Genomic DNA, 15,199 nt, shown 5'->3' with positions numbered 1-15,199 from the left:
GGGGGAAGGGACTGAATGGGGGGCAGCGCGGGGCAGAGAGGAGAGACAAGCAAAAAGAGGAACGATAACAAAATACAAAAACCCTAGAACACACACAAAAAAAATTCAGAAAAAAAACCTGAAATAAAAGCCCGAGAATTGTCTTCCAAGGGGGGTGGGAGGAGGAAAAGGAGGGGGGCGGATGAGGACGTCTGCCTGGAGGAGACGGGATCGCCGGGCGCCTGGGGTTTTCCCTCGCGCGCGCTTCAGTCTATCCCTGAAGGGATCAGGACCCTGGAGTCCACTGCAGGGACCGGGGCAAGATTTAGGGAGGCGGAATTACATTATGGGGGTTCGTGCCTACCCCCCCATCACCTCCCTCCCCCTGACTCCCCACCAAGATTTTGCAGAGAGAAATGGCTTTTGTACCAGGTCATTCTTTATAATTAAACTCACAGTATCCACCCCCTCGAGCCGGCCCCGCCTCCTTCCTGGGGAGGCCCCGCCCCCTCGGGTCCCGGTCGGCTCGCTCGCGCCGCTGGGCGGTGCGCAAGCGCAGCCGGGGCCGGCCCCCGCGCGTCAGTCTTCTTCGGTCGGCTCCGCCCCCAGAGCCTCGAGCATGCGCCGTCGGACCAGGGAGCGGCGCAGGTGCAGGCGGTAATCGTCCAGCAGCAGTTCGTCGTGGCGCACGAGAGGGCGCGAGAGCCCGCGGAGGCTGAGCCCGGTGCTCAGCAGGCGCGCGCGCGCCTGGAAGTCCGTGAGCGTGATGAGCCACCTGCGGGGCCGGTGAAGGGCCGGGGCCGGGAGGGCGGGGCCAGGAAGACGGGAGGGCCGGTCGCTGGTGGTCTCCGCCCCGCCCGTGATCGTCCCTGCCTGGCCACTCTGAGTCTACCGGCTCTCGTCCCTCTACCCGTCGCTGCGTCCCTCTACCCCGGACTGCCCAAGCCCTCCACCCCCGCTCTCCTGCTGAGATTACCCGGACTTCGACCTCCCCTGGGTCATTCTAAGCCCGGTCTTCTCCCGGCTGTCAGGCAGTCGCGGTCTGCCCAAGCGCCAGCTTTCCAAACGCCCGGCCCGCTTCAGCATTTTGGAGTGGCTACGCCCCGACCTCGGTGCCTCCTGGCCCCGCCCCCACCTGTGCACTCGTGTCCATGCCCACCTGGTCACTACTGGCCCGGCCCCACAGGGTGTGCAGCCCAGGCCCCGCCCCGCCATGGCCGCCTTCTAAGGGGGCCCGGTCCCCAAACCTTGGTCTTGCTCATTTCGGGCACTACGTGTGTCACTCACGTGTCTGGTTCTCCACTCCAGGCTCTGCCTCCTCCAGGGTCCCTCTCGCTCCACCCCGCCTCTCCTGGCTCTCACTCTCAGCCCGGCCCAGGCCCCGCCCTTCAGCCCCGCCCCGTGCTCCTTCAGTCCCGCCCCTCCCCGAGATAGTCGTCCACCTATTGGCTCATCCCGGCCCCGCCCCCGCGCCGTCCTCACTCTAGGCCCCGCCCCTCGCCTCCCGGCCCCGCCCCCGCCCGCGCGGCGGCTCACCGGTCCCGGTGTCCAGCTGTCCCGCAGATAACGTTCACGTTCTCAAAGCGTATGTTGCTCACGCGCCCGCTCTCCATGGCCCCGGGCAACTCGGCCTCCAGAGCCTCCAGCACCTCCAGGTGGGTAAAGTCCTCCTCGGGCTGGGGAATCAGAGAGAGCACCTCCAGTCCCCACCCTGGGCCTCCCTGCGGGAACGGCCAGGGCCCCAGGTGACTGAGTGGCCGGTGCACTGATGCCAGGATCCTGACGCTCCGCTCCTGTAGGAGCCAGGAGGACAGGGATCTCGGGTCGAAAAGCAGCTCCTGTCATGCTAGGTAAATCTCAAAACACTCAGTTCTCACCAAACCAGTTTGCCAAAAATCAAGGAAGAGTTGCCTGAACCAGAAACTTTTTCGTCCAGAAACATGGACTGATGACTGACTACATCTTCGGCACGAGATGACTGTGTGGTACACCTTTGCTAAGGAGCCGAAATGAAATTGGTCACCTCCAGAAGGGTAGTCTCCAGGGTGCATGTGGGGGCCCACTGTTTAAAGCCACAGGAGAGAGCCTCGGGTGGAGGTGGTCTCTAGAACAGGAACCGAAAGCTGTGCTGGGATGTCACCCAGGTGAGCTGGGGCGCCAGGCGCACAAGCACCCTGTTAATGTGAGCACCTCTCATTTAGCTTGAGACCCTAACCACACCTCCCCTGGCTGAGGACAGGGACTGGCAAAAAAGCCGCAGCGAATGGCCCGTGTGCCGAACTGACCAAAATGGGGTTTTTCCTGAGTCTTTGTTAAATGTGTGCACACTGCAGAATTGACACTCGATGAAAGCAAGCCTCTGTGTCCCTCGCCTTTCCATCACCTTTCTTTTCTGCCTTCGGTCTCCCCTCTGCTTGCCCTTGGCTTCTCCTCGGGTCAGCAGGGGTCAGTTCACGTGATGATTGAATTTGACTTCACACTCAGTTCTGGGTTACCCTTCCCGACGCCGCGGCGGGGAGGGGCCTGTGCGCCTCACTTTTGAGCCCTTTGCCCTTTCCAATACCTGATTCGGGGACGCGGGGCCCGGGGCCGCAGGGCGGGGGCCACTCACCGAGGTCTCCATGCACAGGCAGAGGGGCTGAGCAGCGGGCTGTGCGGCGAACTTCCGGATGCACGGGAGCTCGCGATCCAGCGCCTCATACTCCGCGATGACCTGGCGCAGGTACTGCTTCCTGGGGAGAGAGCGAGCCGGCGGGTGGTCAGGGTCGCTGCCCTGGCGCACACTGGGCTAAGCTGAGCTAAGGAGTCCCGGGGCGGGGCCACTCACGAGGATTTGGCCGGCCTGCTCAGGCTTTGAAGCTTCACCTCCTCCTGGGCGCCTAGGTCCACCAGGAGGCTTCCTGGGGATGGAGAAGCCTTCGTGAGCTGCCCTGAGCTTTCCCCAGACACACTGCTCGGATGGTCATCACCACGAGCTGTCCGTGCCACCGCCAGTCATTAAACCGGACGTTATTAAACTACCGAGTCTCAGTGCCAGATGCCACCATTTTACCAGGCTCTGTGAGGTCAGGATCGGGGCTCCACCTTCACTTGGCCCACCAACTCTAAGGGGGGCACTGCAGGGAGGCTGCCTGTGGAAGGATGGGGTGTGGGGGGGGCATTTGCCGCTTCTTGCTTCCAGCAGCCTCTGAAGTAGCCTTGCACTGGGGCCAGGCTGGCACAGCTCTCACCTCTAGAACCTTCTAGACAACCCCACCTCTGGCCACTGGTGTCTCTTAGGGCCGGTTGTGCGTTGTCAGCCTTGATCCGTTTCCCTCCCTCTAGGCTCCTAGAAAATTCCCCGCACACGGCCCACCGCTGCGGGAGATGCCCCGTTCCCTGGCAGCTGAGGGTGAGCACACGACCCAGTTCTCAACAAACTCTCAGGGTGATGGGGAGGCCAACGTTGGAGTCATTTGCTTAGAGGTGCATTTGCTTTAGACCCTGCCTGGCCTGGAATGTGAGTGGAGCAATCAGCTGGCTTCAAGCAGGCAGGAGATGATGGAGCAACAACAGGGTGAGGACCTGGGCTCCCGCATCCCAGCGGGGAGGGGGACACGTCCATCAGGCCCAGACACCTGCCTCCCCTTACATGCAGGGGCAATAATCCATCCCCATGCCTCTGCACTTGGTGGGCGGGGGGGTCTCTCATAGCTGCCCAAGCAGAAGGCGGCTCCCCACAGCCAAGCCTCTCCTGGCCAGGTCCAGAGTATGGGCCTGAGCAATTCTACCAACATCAGTCAACAGCACTTATGATGGTGGACCAAGATCAAAATAAGGCTGCTCTGGGTCCTGTCTCGGCACAGCCAAACAGGGGCCCCAAACACAATGGCCAACACCCCCTTTCTGCTAGGGGCTGGCGCTGTCTTTTATCCCTGACACAGTGTTCGTGCCGCTCCCTCCTCGGCCCCCATGGGCTCACTGCCACTCCTGCCAGCACCCGCCCATCCCAGCAACGCCGGCTTCCCCCAACCCTCCCAAGTGGCCTGGGATGAAGACCCTCGTGGGTAATGGGCCCTGCTTTGCAAGTCAACAAGCTGGTTGCAGCCTGGCTGGTTCTCTGACTCCCTCACAGATTGCAACATTTGTCAGTTTTCATGGTGTCAATGCTTCTACCGTGGCCAATTTCATGCTACCCACAGTTTTAACAACCAGCTTGCAAAATTCAACAACTGGCTCCGAGGAGCCAGTAAGGCTGTCTCTGCGCCCGGTGCTGGCCGTCTCCAGCTTCACCACGCTGCCACAGCCCTTAGGCCAGAGCAATCCCCCCACCTCTGGTCCTTGGCCTCCATACACCCACGTTTTTCTGCAGGGCAGCTGGCTTGTCTCAGCACCCCATAGTTACAGAACCCCAAGAGGCTCCCCTCGTCCTCAGGATAAAGTGCTCACTGGCTGAGGCTTGCCCCCCCAGAGTGTGATCTGGGGTGCTTGTTGGAAACAGCATTTCAGGACATGCTGGATCTAATCTGCATTTCAAAACAAGATCCCCTTCCCTGCATGTGGTCATCCCTGGTGACCTCTGCGGTCATTTTCCTGAAGCCATTTGGCCTCTCCTACATCCCGCCAATGCAGTCATCTCCTCAGCACCACGCAGTCATAACGCCGTGTTTATAGTCCCTTTTCAAAAGCCAAGCACCTTCAAATACCTGCTACCGCAGAATCACGAGAACCTTCCAAGACAGGATAGTTCAATAAAAGGTGAAACGGAAGCACAGAAAGATGCAGTGGCTTGGCCAGTGTCACACAGCCCGGCGTGGTAGAAACAGGGCAAACATCTTTCCAAGTGTGTTCTCTGTCTCCCAGCCTGCTGCCTTCCACCCAGTCCTTCCACCCAGACTCCTTCTTTCTGCAGTCACCCCACCAGAAAACCATATTCGTTTACTTCTTTTGTTCTTGATTCTCCATTTGTTTATAAAACTATCACTTTGGAAGTACAACTTCACACTTCAACATGCTTCCTTCCCCTCCCACTGTGCAAGGAAGGGCTTGTCATGAGGCAGAAGGGACACACCCTTTGAGAACAATCAGGGAAGGCTCCCTGGAGGAGGTGATGTCTACAGCGACAAAGAAGTGGCAAGGAACTAGATGTTTCATGCAGAGGGCTCACCAAGGGCTAAAGTCTTTAAGCAAATTACAATAACCTCAGAAGCTTCCCAGAATTCTCTACAGCCCCAACACTGAGGAACACTGATTGCAGTCATAGGTTATAAATTATTTGTGAGATGTGTGTTTCATGTCTGCCCTCTCTGCCCAAGAATAGGCTGGCCCATTTCGTCATTTGGCACGATAGGCAGACACTTGGGACCCATCAGCCTCCTGAGGGCCTGTGCCAGCCTTTGCAACCCGATCACCCAAAAATGTCACTGCTCCCAAAATATCACTCAGAGCAAACAGAAAACAGCAGAATTGAAATGAAAATTTGGTACCTTACATCTGAAGAGATGTGATCCCACACCACTATGTCAGACGGCATTGTAAAGCATTATCACCTCACTACAATCGAACCCCACTTTGAATGAATGAGACGAACAAATGTTGACCTACAAAGCTGGCCAGCTGGTCACCCAATTCCTCTCTGTTTTTCTGGAACTATACGTAAATTACATTTTGCGGGTGGGTGCTTGGTTACAGATGGCATGGGGTGCAGCCATGAAAAGAAGAGGCCTTTCAAACATGCAGAGAGACTGGAGAGCAGAGAAATGGGGTCTGTTTCACCACTATGGGGTTGCCTCTGTCTAGCAATGCACCTGACACTGAGGATGTCTTAAGAGTAGAACCCCAAAAGGCAGTCCTTTCAGTCATCTCCACCTGCCTCCCAGCCTCACTCAGGCAACTCAAGACAAGGCTCCCTGACCCCCACATCCTCCAGGGATACCCCATCCAACTTTACCAAGGTCTCCCAACCCTTATGGATCTTCCTCACCACCCGGCAAGCATGCCAAAAACATCCAGGCTACGGTCCAGTCCTGGAGATTCTCATTAAATTGGACCTGAGGGGAGGTTAGGCGAGGTGGTTCTTTTTATTTCTTCCTCCTCTCACCAGGTGTTTAGCCAGAGTTGAGGAGCACGGACTGAAACAATGGAGATGAGCTCATGCCTTTTGCCAAGAGCTGAGACAGGAGTGGGTGGGTGAGTCATGCTGCTGGCCAATGAGAGGAAGAGAGGTCATCCGGGGATCCTGAGGATGAAGAACTGTGGAAGTGAGGCCTGGAGCTGTGGCAGCCACTTTGTGACCATCAGGTAAGAAAGGTGGTATGCAAAAGGGTGCCTGCACCACCAGTGGAAAGCAGGGAGGTCGACGTGGGGTTCTCAGTGACATCATCAAGCTGCTGACTCAGTCAATGGCAAACGCGCCCTGCCGCTTGACAGAGTCCAGTGTCCTATTACTTGCCAGCCAAGTGCATGCTCGCCCAGACATTGCTCAATAAATGTTGAGTGAACAAATGCATGGGCTGTGCTACAGCAGAGCATAAGGAGGGGCCCCGAAACACGAGTCTCGAGTCCTGGGCCTGGCATGGGGCTGAGGCGCAGGAGCTCTGCGCTGGGGCCGTGGGGAATGAGGGGCACCTGTGAATGAGAGAGAGGCTGGCACGGGGTGGCAGGAAGACTTTCCTGGGACCAAGCTGGGAATGGGCTGGAGGGGAAGAAGGAGGGACTGAGGAGAAAGGTCCTCAGGGAAGGGGACAAGACCCAAGGGTGAGGGGTGGAGAGGTAGGGGTGGGGCAGAGCCCATTGGGATGGGGGCTGATGACTGCGAACGGGGTGAGGTGTAGAACCTGGGGTCTAGGGCAGTGACGGGGTGTCAGTGGGCCATAGGATGATGGGACAAGGGACAGGGCTGGCTTTGGGGACAGATGCTGAAGCCAATGAATGTGGGAGGCAGGAGCATGTGGGGGTCAGGGCAGAGCATGTAGGGGGATAAGGGCCTCAGAAAAATTGTTCAGGCCCCAGGCGCTCATGGGAAATGTAGTTCTGGATCCGAACCATTGGCCAAGGAACTGCAGGGGATCATGGGAAATGTAGCTTGAAGTCCAGAGCGGGCGTCCAGGACCAGGTGGACGTAAGGACCCGGGATGGCTCTCTCTGGAAGACGAGTGACCAGTGCAGGCCGCGCCGGAAGCCAGGGCCACCACGCAGTGCGTGGCTGAAGGAAGCCCACCCCCAGCACCCCACACAGACGGGCGGACGGACAGACAGACGGCTCAGTACCTGCCTCCCTGTGCAAGCCCAGGGTGCAGGAGTGCAGGGGCCCCGCCCCTTGCTGGGTCCTGGGGAGGCGGGTGGGGGATGTCTCAGTGGGGTGGGGAGAAGAGCTCTGGCCCGGCAGCCCCCAGCTGCTCCTCCCGGGGGCCACCTCTGCCTCCTCCTCTCTGGAGCGCCAGGGGGTGAGCGTGGAGGAACTGCAAGCCTGCGGCCACCGAGGAGCCTGGGTGCCCCTGACCTCAGCGAGCCCCTGGGAGCCCCAACTTCTTCCCCACATGCCGGGCTCTGCCTCTTCCTGCCCCCCTCCTTGTCTCCTCCAGTCTCTCTGTGCACCCCGCCCTGCCCCCCTGGCTTCCTCTCTGTTTGCCCCCCTGTCTGCCCGCTTGCCGGCCTGCCTGTCTCCCCACTCTCCGAGCCTCCCTCCCTGTCTCTCCCCCACCCGCTCCCTGGGTTTCCCTGCCCTGCCCTCTGCCCTGCCCCGCCCCTGCTCCATCACCCCGTTCCTCGCTCAGGTTCCCCACAGACTCCCTAGGCCCCTCTCTCTCCCTCCCTCATACTTTTCTGTCTCTCTCTAGCCCTGTCACCCCCTCTGTCTCCCCATGTCCCCCCAGTCTCCCTTTTTCCGGCTCGCCCCATCTCTCTCCTCTTAGAGTTGTCTTTGCCATGCTCCCTGGCTCCCCTCCCCGCTGTCACCCCTTTCTGGTCCCACTTGCCCTCTGCTCATCCCTGTCTCAGGAACTGGTAGACACAGGTGAGATTCAAACGGACACTGGATGGATTCTACAGGGGGAGGGGAGGCGGGCGGAGCCTGGTTGCCATGGTACCTTCAGAGGAGGCGGAGGGGCTCCATGTGAGGGAGGAGGCTGGGGGCCTCCAGGACCCCAGTGCAGGAGTGGGGGGGCACCCCTTTCTTCTCAGCAGGTGGTCTGTGCCCTCAGTGCCTGGTCCAGGCCTCTGCCCCAGTCTCTGGCCCTCATCTTTCCTGCCCTCCCAGCGTCTCTGCCTTGAGTGTCCCTGCCCGGTGAGCATCTGCTCCGGCTTTCTAGGGACCAGACCTTGACCTTCGGGCAGTTTGCTCCGTGCAGAGCCAAGAATCAGGCTGTGGAGGGCCTTCTGGGGGCGGCCCCTCTGCGCCCTCCCCTCCTGCGCGCCCGCCTCCCGCCTGCTTCTCTGTCCCTGTCTACCAGCCCCTTCCCGGCCTCTGTCTTGGCCCCAACAGCCGCTCACCCCATCTCTCAGGCCGCCCGCGCCCCGCTCTGGCAGGCAGCCTGGGACACGGTTCCCTGAGTCAGCACTTCCCTCCCCGGCAACAGTCCGGCCACCAAGGGTGGGGCTGGCTGTAGCTCTCAGACTCGGCTCCGGGCCCCCAGCCCCTGGCCAGTGCCAGGTCAGGCCAGGGGCTAAGTTCCTCTCGGAAGAGGCGTTGCTGCTGGCACACGTGCGTGACCAAGCGTGACCTCACCACCCACCCACTTTCTCCCCATCAGCCCACCCTCCACGCGTCCCCTGCGCGCCCACCCGCCCATCCACTCAGCCATTCACTAGTCCACCCACCGCCCACCCATCCATCCTTCCTTCTCCGGACACCCCTCTACACACAAACACACCCACACACACACACCCTCCCATTTATCCATCTCCTTCTTGACCCGTCGGCCGACCGCCTCCCTGCACCAGAGTCAGGCAGCGGCAACACAGCGCTAAAACCAAAGCAGTGCTCCCCGCGGCTCTCGGTGCTCCCCGGGCTCCTCAGTGCGCCAGACTCCCTCCTGCCAGCCTCGCTGTGCTCCTTTCCACGTCTGCAGCTACATCACCAGGGCTGCACCCAGGGCTCCAGCTTCATCCCTGCGGGACTTAGAATCTCAGCGCTGAGTCCTCCCTGCTGTGTGACTGTGGGCAGGACCCTTGCCCTCTCTGAGCTGCAATAGTCACTAATCGTGACAACAGCAAACACTAGCCATTTTTTCTCAGCACTTTGTGTGACTGTAACTTGACCCTCAAAATAGCTTGATGAGTCTAGGTTTAAACAAGCATTGTCTGGGATGATAGATAAGGGAAGGTGAGGCATTAGGAAGACAGTGAATTCACCCCAGGCCACACAGCAACGAGACTGCCTGGCCCTAAAGTCACAAATTGGGACCAGGCCGTAGCCTGCCCCTCAGTGCCTGGGCAGCCTGAGAGTCTGTGTGTGTTTTTTGGGTATTATTTGGGGAGGGGGTGTCTTTTTGGGGGGTACTTTTTTACTGAGGTACAACATAGTATAAGACTCAAGGTACAGGTTCGTGCCTCTTCAGGTGCATGCCACCACCCCATAGCTTCCACCAAGCACCCACAGTCCCCCACATAGCTCACTGGGTCCCCTCTAACCCCATTCCCAGGATCGCCCTCTGGGAGACTCAATTCACTATCAGATTTCTAGGGTTTGGTTACCCCTCGCCAGCGCCTTTGCTTTGTTTCTCTACAGTCCACATAGAAGGGAAGTGACCTGGCATTTGTCCTTGTCCTGACACGTCACATTGAACAGCAGCCACTCCTCAGAGATAATGTTATGCCATCATTGTTGATGGCTGTGTAGTATTCCACCACGTACACAGCCCTCACCTGCTTGCGGGACCTGGCTGTTGCACATGGCGCTGCAGTGAACACAGATGAGCATCCTTTGGGTAGTTCCTAGGCTTGGGGTTGTTGGCCCACAGGGTAGATGTGTGTTTAATCCTTTGAGCGGCGGCCATACTGTTTTCTGTAGAGGCTGGACCAGGCTATTCAGTCCATCCCGCCTTCACCAGCACTTGCTCCGGGCTGTGTGGGATGGGCCATTTTCATGGAGTGAGGTGCTCTCTCATCGTGGTTTGATTGTACCCCTCTGCCTGTACGTGAAGATGAGTTGTATTTCCTGTGCCCCCGGGCCATCCGTGTGAGCACGTGCAGGAAACGTGTCCGGCCAGCCCAGCTCTGACTGTGTGCTCCTGCATACTGCTTTCCCATGTCTCTCCCTGGGGAGCCAGCAGCCATGCCCCAGGGGCCCCAGCTGGGTGCCAGGGTATGGCTCTGACTGGGTTTGGGGGAGCTGCACGCACACACGCATCGTGGGCGTGTACCCCATGCGAGCTTCCTGATGCAACTGTAGGTCCATCTGGGGAAATGCAAGCAGAGTGGAGATAGGATTCCCGGGGACCTGGGAGGCGCTTCTGGGAAATTCTACAGAATGACAAGACTGCAGATTGAAACTTGAACAATGGGGGAGGGGACCGGGTGCAGTTGGGGACACCCACCTCCTCTCACTCAGAAATCCAGGTATAATTTTAACTCCCCCAGAACTATGAATAGCCTGCTGTTGATTGGAAGGTGTCTGGCTAATATAAACAGGCCGTGATCACATAATAACAGATGTGTGTCCCCTGTAGTATATGCGGTATTCTCACAAGTCCGCTGAGGAAGGAAAATGCTACGAAGAAAATCAGAAGGAAGAGCAAATACGTTCGCAGGAAGTTTACCTCTGTTTACAACAAAATCCCGTTCCCTGGACCCAGCCAGCTCAACTTCGAGTTTTTCAATGATCAAAAGTATAGAGGCAGCAGTGGGGTGGGGGGTGACCTAGCTGGAATTAGGGATCAACTCCTACCACACTTGTCTTAAAATTGTGTTCGCAGAAGCAGCAGGCGGGATTCTGGGTTTTTAATTAGACTATAATCTAAAATTAGAATCTAATTTTAGGGGTGTCACTGGGAGGGGATACACTGAGGATGAGGGGGGCCCCCCAGTCACCCCAGCGGGCCGTTGCTGTGACTCTGGTCTGTCTCTGGGGATTTGCCTCCCTGAGCCTCTGCTGTTTCCTCTGTGAAATGGGACTAACATAATTGCTGCCACCTCCTAGGACCAGCGTGAGATTAAATGAGAAAATGCCCCAAAGCACTTAGCGTGGCCGCCGCGGCAATTATCCTGAACGGCTATTAATCCACCATGAGCCGTTACTGGCTGCTTGGAAGAAACGCTCATTAAGCACCTACTTGGTGCCAGTGCGGTAGTTTCCAGCGACTGTTTTCTCACCCCCCTGGATCCCTTAGGGGACAAAGGTGGCGTCTGCTGTGGACGAGAAGGCCGAGCAGACCAAAGAGCGCGAGCACGCTGGGGCGGCAGCGCCCCGGCAGGATTCAAAGCCGGGTGCCGGAGGGGCCTCCCCACCCGCGGCCGGCGGCCAGACCGTAGCTCCGCCTCCCCGCCCCCAAGCCAGCCGGGGTTCTTCCGACCCGGCGGGTCTGAGGGTGGGATTTGAAGTCCTAAATGCCGGGGAGGTGGGGGGCGGGAACCCCATCTCCGGATTCCTGGATCTGAGAATGGAATGGGGTTAGGAGTTCAGGGGTCCTGGCAGAGGAGGTGACTGGGGGCCCGGACGTCCCAGTCTGCGAAAAGATGGGCAGGGCCGGGACCCCGGGTATTAGGGGCGCTCGGCCCGAGCTCCGGGGGTCGGACAGGGGAAGCGCGCGGGGCTCTGACGCCGCGGTCCGGGGCAACCGTCGCCGTCCGCTGCGGCCGCGCGATGTGGCTCTCCAGCCGCAGGTTCGGAGGGGAAGCGGGAGGGGGGGCAGGGGAGGAGCCGCGGACCTGCGACAGGGGCGAGGGGAGGAGCCGAGCGGGCACCGCGGCGGGCGCGCGGGGCTGCGGCGGCGGCGCGGCGGCTCCGGTGAGTCCGCTCCTCCCCCTCCCCCACCACAGCCCCCGCCCCAGCCAGATCCCGGGGGGCGGCCCCGGCGCGTGGGGGCGGGGGTAGGTGCACGGGCGCGCGGGGCTGCGGCCGGGGAGTGGGAGTGCTGCAGCGCTTGCCGGCTGCCCCGGGAGGGGCACGTGGCTCTGGAGGAGGGGGCGTCCCGAAACACCTGGGTGTACCCCAGTCCTCGCCCACTGAGCACTCGGGCGTAGGACTCGCTTACCCACTCCATGGGCCCTCAGGGTTTAGGGCCTCGCGACCTCTCTAGGTCCCGGACATCATTCCTCTGTCCCCTGCAGCGCCTTGGGACCCCGGCATCTGTTAACCCCCCCACCTCCGAAAAAATTCCCATCCTCGCTGCAGCCGGGAGAGGCATTCAGGACTTCAACTCCCAGCAGTCCCTGCAGCGCCGGCTCTATAGAGCCGCAGCAGCGCGAGCGCGAGGCCTGCCGGGAATTGTAGTGTCTGAGCTCAGCGGGCTCTGGGGGCCGGGAGGTGGAAGGGAGGGGGTGACTGGACCTCCTGGAGGTCGCCTGGGGTCGAGCAGCTGGCCTGAGTAAGACGAGATGTGAGGTTCAGATCGACCTTTTTCTCCCCCCGCCCCCCAGACCCGGCACCCCTTCTCACCACCTGGCGCGTGGGGCCAGGTCTGCAGCCCCTGGTCCGCCCTACAACCCCCATGGGCTGCCGCCAGCCGCCGCCTAGGCTGCCATCCAGGACACGGCAGGGATAAGCGCAGGTGAGTCTGACCCAGCCGGTCGCAGAGTCCTGGCCGCTGCAGCCGCCCGCGGCCTCTGTCCATCTGTCAGTCCTGCTCTGTCTGTCCCCAATTCCCCCTGCACCCTCCTTCCAGCCCAGCTCCCATGTCTGACTCCAAACCACGTGCGGCCAATTTGCTCTCTGCCCACATCCACCTCTGCTCTTAGTCCCCTCATTTTTGCCTCCCTCCCTCCCTCCAACTCCCCCACCACCCAACCTTCCGGTGACCCGGTCTCTGGTTCCCTCCCTCTGCACCCTGTGCTCCCGTCCACCCTGTATCTCTGCACCCCATCCATCCTCCAGCCCCCTGGTTTTCTCTTAAAGGTATCCTGTCCACACCCTGCTCCTCTCTGCCCGGCTGCCCACCCATCTCTGCGCTCTGAATTTCCCACCAGATGATCTGTGGCTTGCACCCCAAGTCTCCCTCCCACACGGACCTCCTGTGTGTCCCTGCTGTCTGGCTCTCCTGGGCCCCAGTTGCCCCTCCCTGCCCCCGACGCCCGGCTGCCTCTCCCTCCCCGAGCTTGGCCCCTGCTGTCCTGGCTCCCCAGCCAGCACCACAGAACCTTTCCGTCCCTCAGCCTCTGCCTGCCAGCCCTCCCGCCGCTCCCCCGTCTACTCCCATCTGGCCTCCTTCCATATCTGGAGCTGGCCAAGCCCTTTCCCGGCGGCCACGCTGCGCTGTTCCTGTGGTGCTGAATGCTCTTCCCTGCTCCAGCGGGGTGGCCCTGCCCTCCACCTCCTCTTTGGGTCTCAGAGAACCCCGGGGGCCCCGCCCCCACCTCGCCTCCCGCTGCTCCCCTGTGCCTGCTGGGTCTGTTTCGGGCCTCCCGGCCCAGGGTCCTGTCTTCAGGTGTGTGGTGACTTGTTCACGCCTGTCTCCTCTCATTGGATCGTGACACCAGAAGTCGGGGGACGCGTGGGGTGTGTTCCCCGCCGGATCTGCAGCAGCTGGCACAGCGCCTGGCATGTCGTTGGCGCTCATTGATCGCTGCTGAATGAGCGGCGACGAATGAGTGTCCCCGTCGGTCCGTGCCGAGACCCCGTCTTCCCTGCGCGCCCTAATCTGGTCTCCTTGTCCGCCCACCCTTTCCCCGTGCCTCCCGGACCACTGTCCCCCCACCGGTCCCTCTGGGTTCTTCCCCCGCCCATCTGCCCCGTCCCTGTCCCCTTATCTGTTCATGTCAAGCTGTCCCCTGTCCCCCCGTTTGTCCGACCTCCTCTGGTCTGCCCCCTAACTTCAGTCCTCTTGTTCGGCCCCTAATTTATTTCCCCCTTTCCATTCCTCCCTCATTGCCCCTGACCCGCCCCCCCCGCCCGTGTCCCCCGGCATCCCTCGCGCCACCCCGAGGACAGGCCCCGCCGCCACCATGTCGGGGGACTACGACGACGACCTGTGCCGGAGGGCCATCGTCCTGGTCTCGGAACTCTGCACACGGGTGCGAGACGCCGACACCAGCGACAGGTGCCAGGAGTTCGACAACCTGCGGATCCGAGGCTACCCCCGGGGTCCGGATGCAGGTCAGCACCCCAGCGTCGGGCCACCGCGGCCGCGTGCCCAGAGATGCAGGACAGACCCCGCGGCGTCCCTGGAGGGGACAGACCCGGCTGCCGGCTGCTGGCCCCGGCCTCTGGCCTCGGGAGGAGGAGCTCGGCGGCCCGGTGACCCCCGGCCCTCGGGGTGTCTCCCCTGCGCCCCCTCCTCCTGCCGCATCTCCCCTTCAGATATCTGGGTCTGGGTCTGAACCCTCACTTCCTGACTTGGTTAGGCAGACGACTCTTCTGTGCCTCAGTTTCCTCATCCGTGGCAATAAGAAGTCACCCTGTGGGGATCATAAGTCAGTGTCTCGGGGGGCAGTGGGGAGAGTCAAGTGCCAGAATCCACCACCGGGCCTGGAACAAGCTGGCCCCCACGGTGAGCATTCAGTCCCGGCAGGGACACATTTGCTGAGCGCCGAGGGCACCGGGCCCCGTCCGGGGCGGGCTCATTTCCCTGGCTGCTCACAACCACCCACGTGCATGGGCAAACTGAGGCTTAGAAGGGTCACCCGCCAGGACGCAGCGGGGTCCGAGAGCTAGGAAGTGGGGGCGTGGCTTGGTCCAGGTGGACGGGGGCGGGGGGGTCGTCGCGTGCATGGGGTGACCCTCTGTCCCTGTGGGGGCAGTGATGCCAGAGACCCAGAGGGCTGCAGGGCTGGTGACTCCCCCAGCCTGTAAGCACAGCCACAGTTTGATTGTGACTCTCCCCCGCCATTTGGGGTCCCCAAGCTTCAGGGTTTCCTAAAGGACCCACAGGGCTGACAGAAGCTGTTGTATTCCTGGTTACGTTTCACTGCAGGGACAGCCTTGGCTATACCCACTGAGAGAAGCTTGGGGGGCAGTGACCCCGGTGGTCCTCTGCTGACAGACCCCGGGTGGGGACGTGGGACCCCCAGGTCAAGTCCTGACTGCTTCCCGGCTGTGGGGCTTCGCAGGGGGGCAGTCTGTTGACTCAGCCCCCTTTTGTGGAGAACG

General features: G+C 60.8%; 2 protein-coding genes across 2 annotated transcripts in view; one reads left to right on the top strand and one right to left on the bottom strand.

Moving 5' to 3' along the window:
- Nucleotides 1-129: 129 nt before the first annotated feature.
- On the bottom strand, nt 130-9,953 carry LOC101633369 (chromosome unknown open reading frame, human C19orf81). The gene is made up of 4 exons (XM_012733629.1): nt 9,823-9,953; nt 2,591-2,711; nt 1,516-1,655; nt 130-754 (listed from the first exon to the last, which is right to left on the bottom strand). The coding sequence occupies exons 1-4, from the start codon at nt 9,951-9,953 to the stop codon at nt 559-561; spliced, it is 588 nt and encodes a 195-aa protein (XP_012589083.1). The 3' UTR covers nt 130-558.
- A 2,462-nt stretch (nt 9,954-12,415) lies between these two features.
- Nucleotides 12,416-15,199, top strand: part of SYT3 (synaptotagmin III) — a 12,113-nt gene continuing 9,329 nt past the window's right edge. Inside the window, exons 1-3 of the mRNA XM_012733523.1 lie at nt 12,416-12,665; nt 14,042-14,206; nt 14,479-14,600. Coding sequence (XP_012588977.1) covers nt 14,056-14,206; nt 14,479-14,600 — 273 coding nt within the window. The 5' untranslated portion in view covers nt 12,416-12,665; nt 14,042-14,055. The remainder of the gene's footprint in view (nt 12,666-14,041; nt 14,207-14,478; nt 14,601-15,199) is intronic.

The sequence above is a fragment of the Condylura cristata genome, unplaced genomic scaffold (assembly GCF_000260355.1).
Source record: "Condylura cristata isolate star-nosed mole 26May11 unplaced genomic scaffold, ConCri1.0 scaffold00041, whole genome shotgun sequence".
In the NCBI taxonomy this organism is placed as follows: Eukaryota; Metazoa; Chordata; class Mammalia; order Eulipotyphla; family Talpidae; genus Condylura; species Condylura cristata.
Note: the sequence above shows the minus strand (reverse complement) of the source record. Positions and strands in the feature narration are given on the sequence as shown.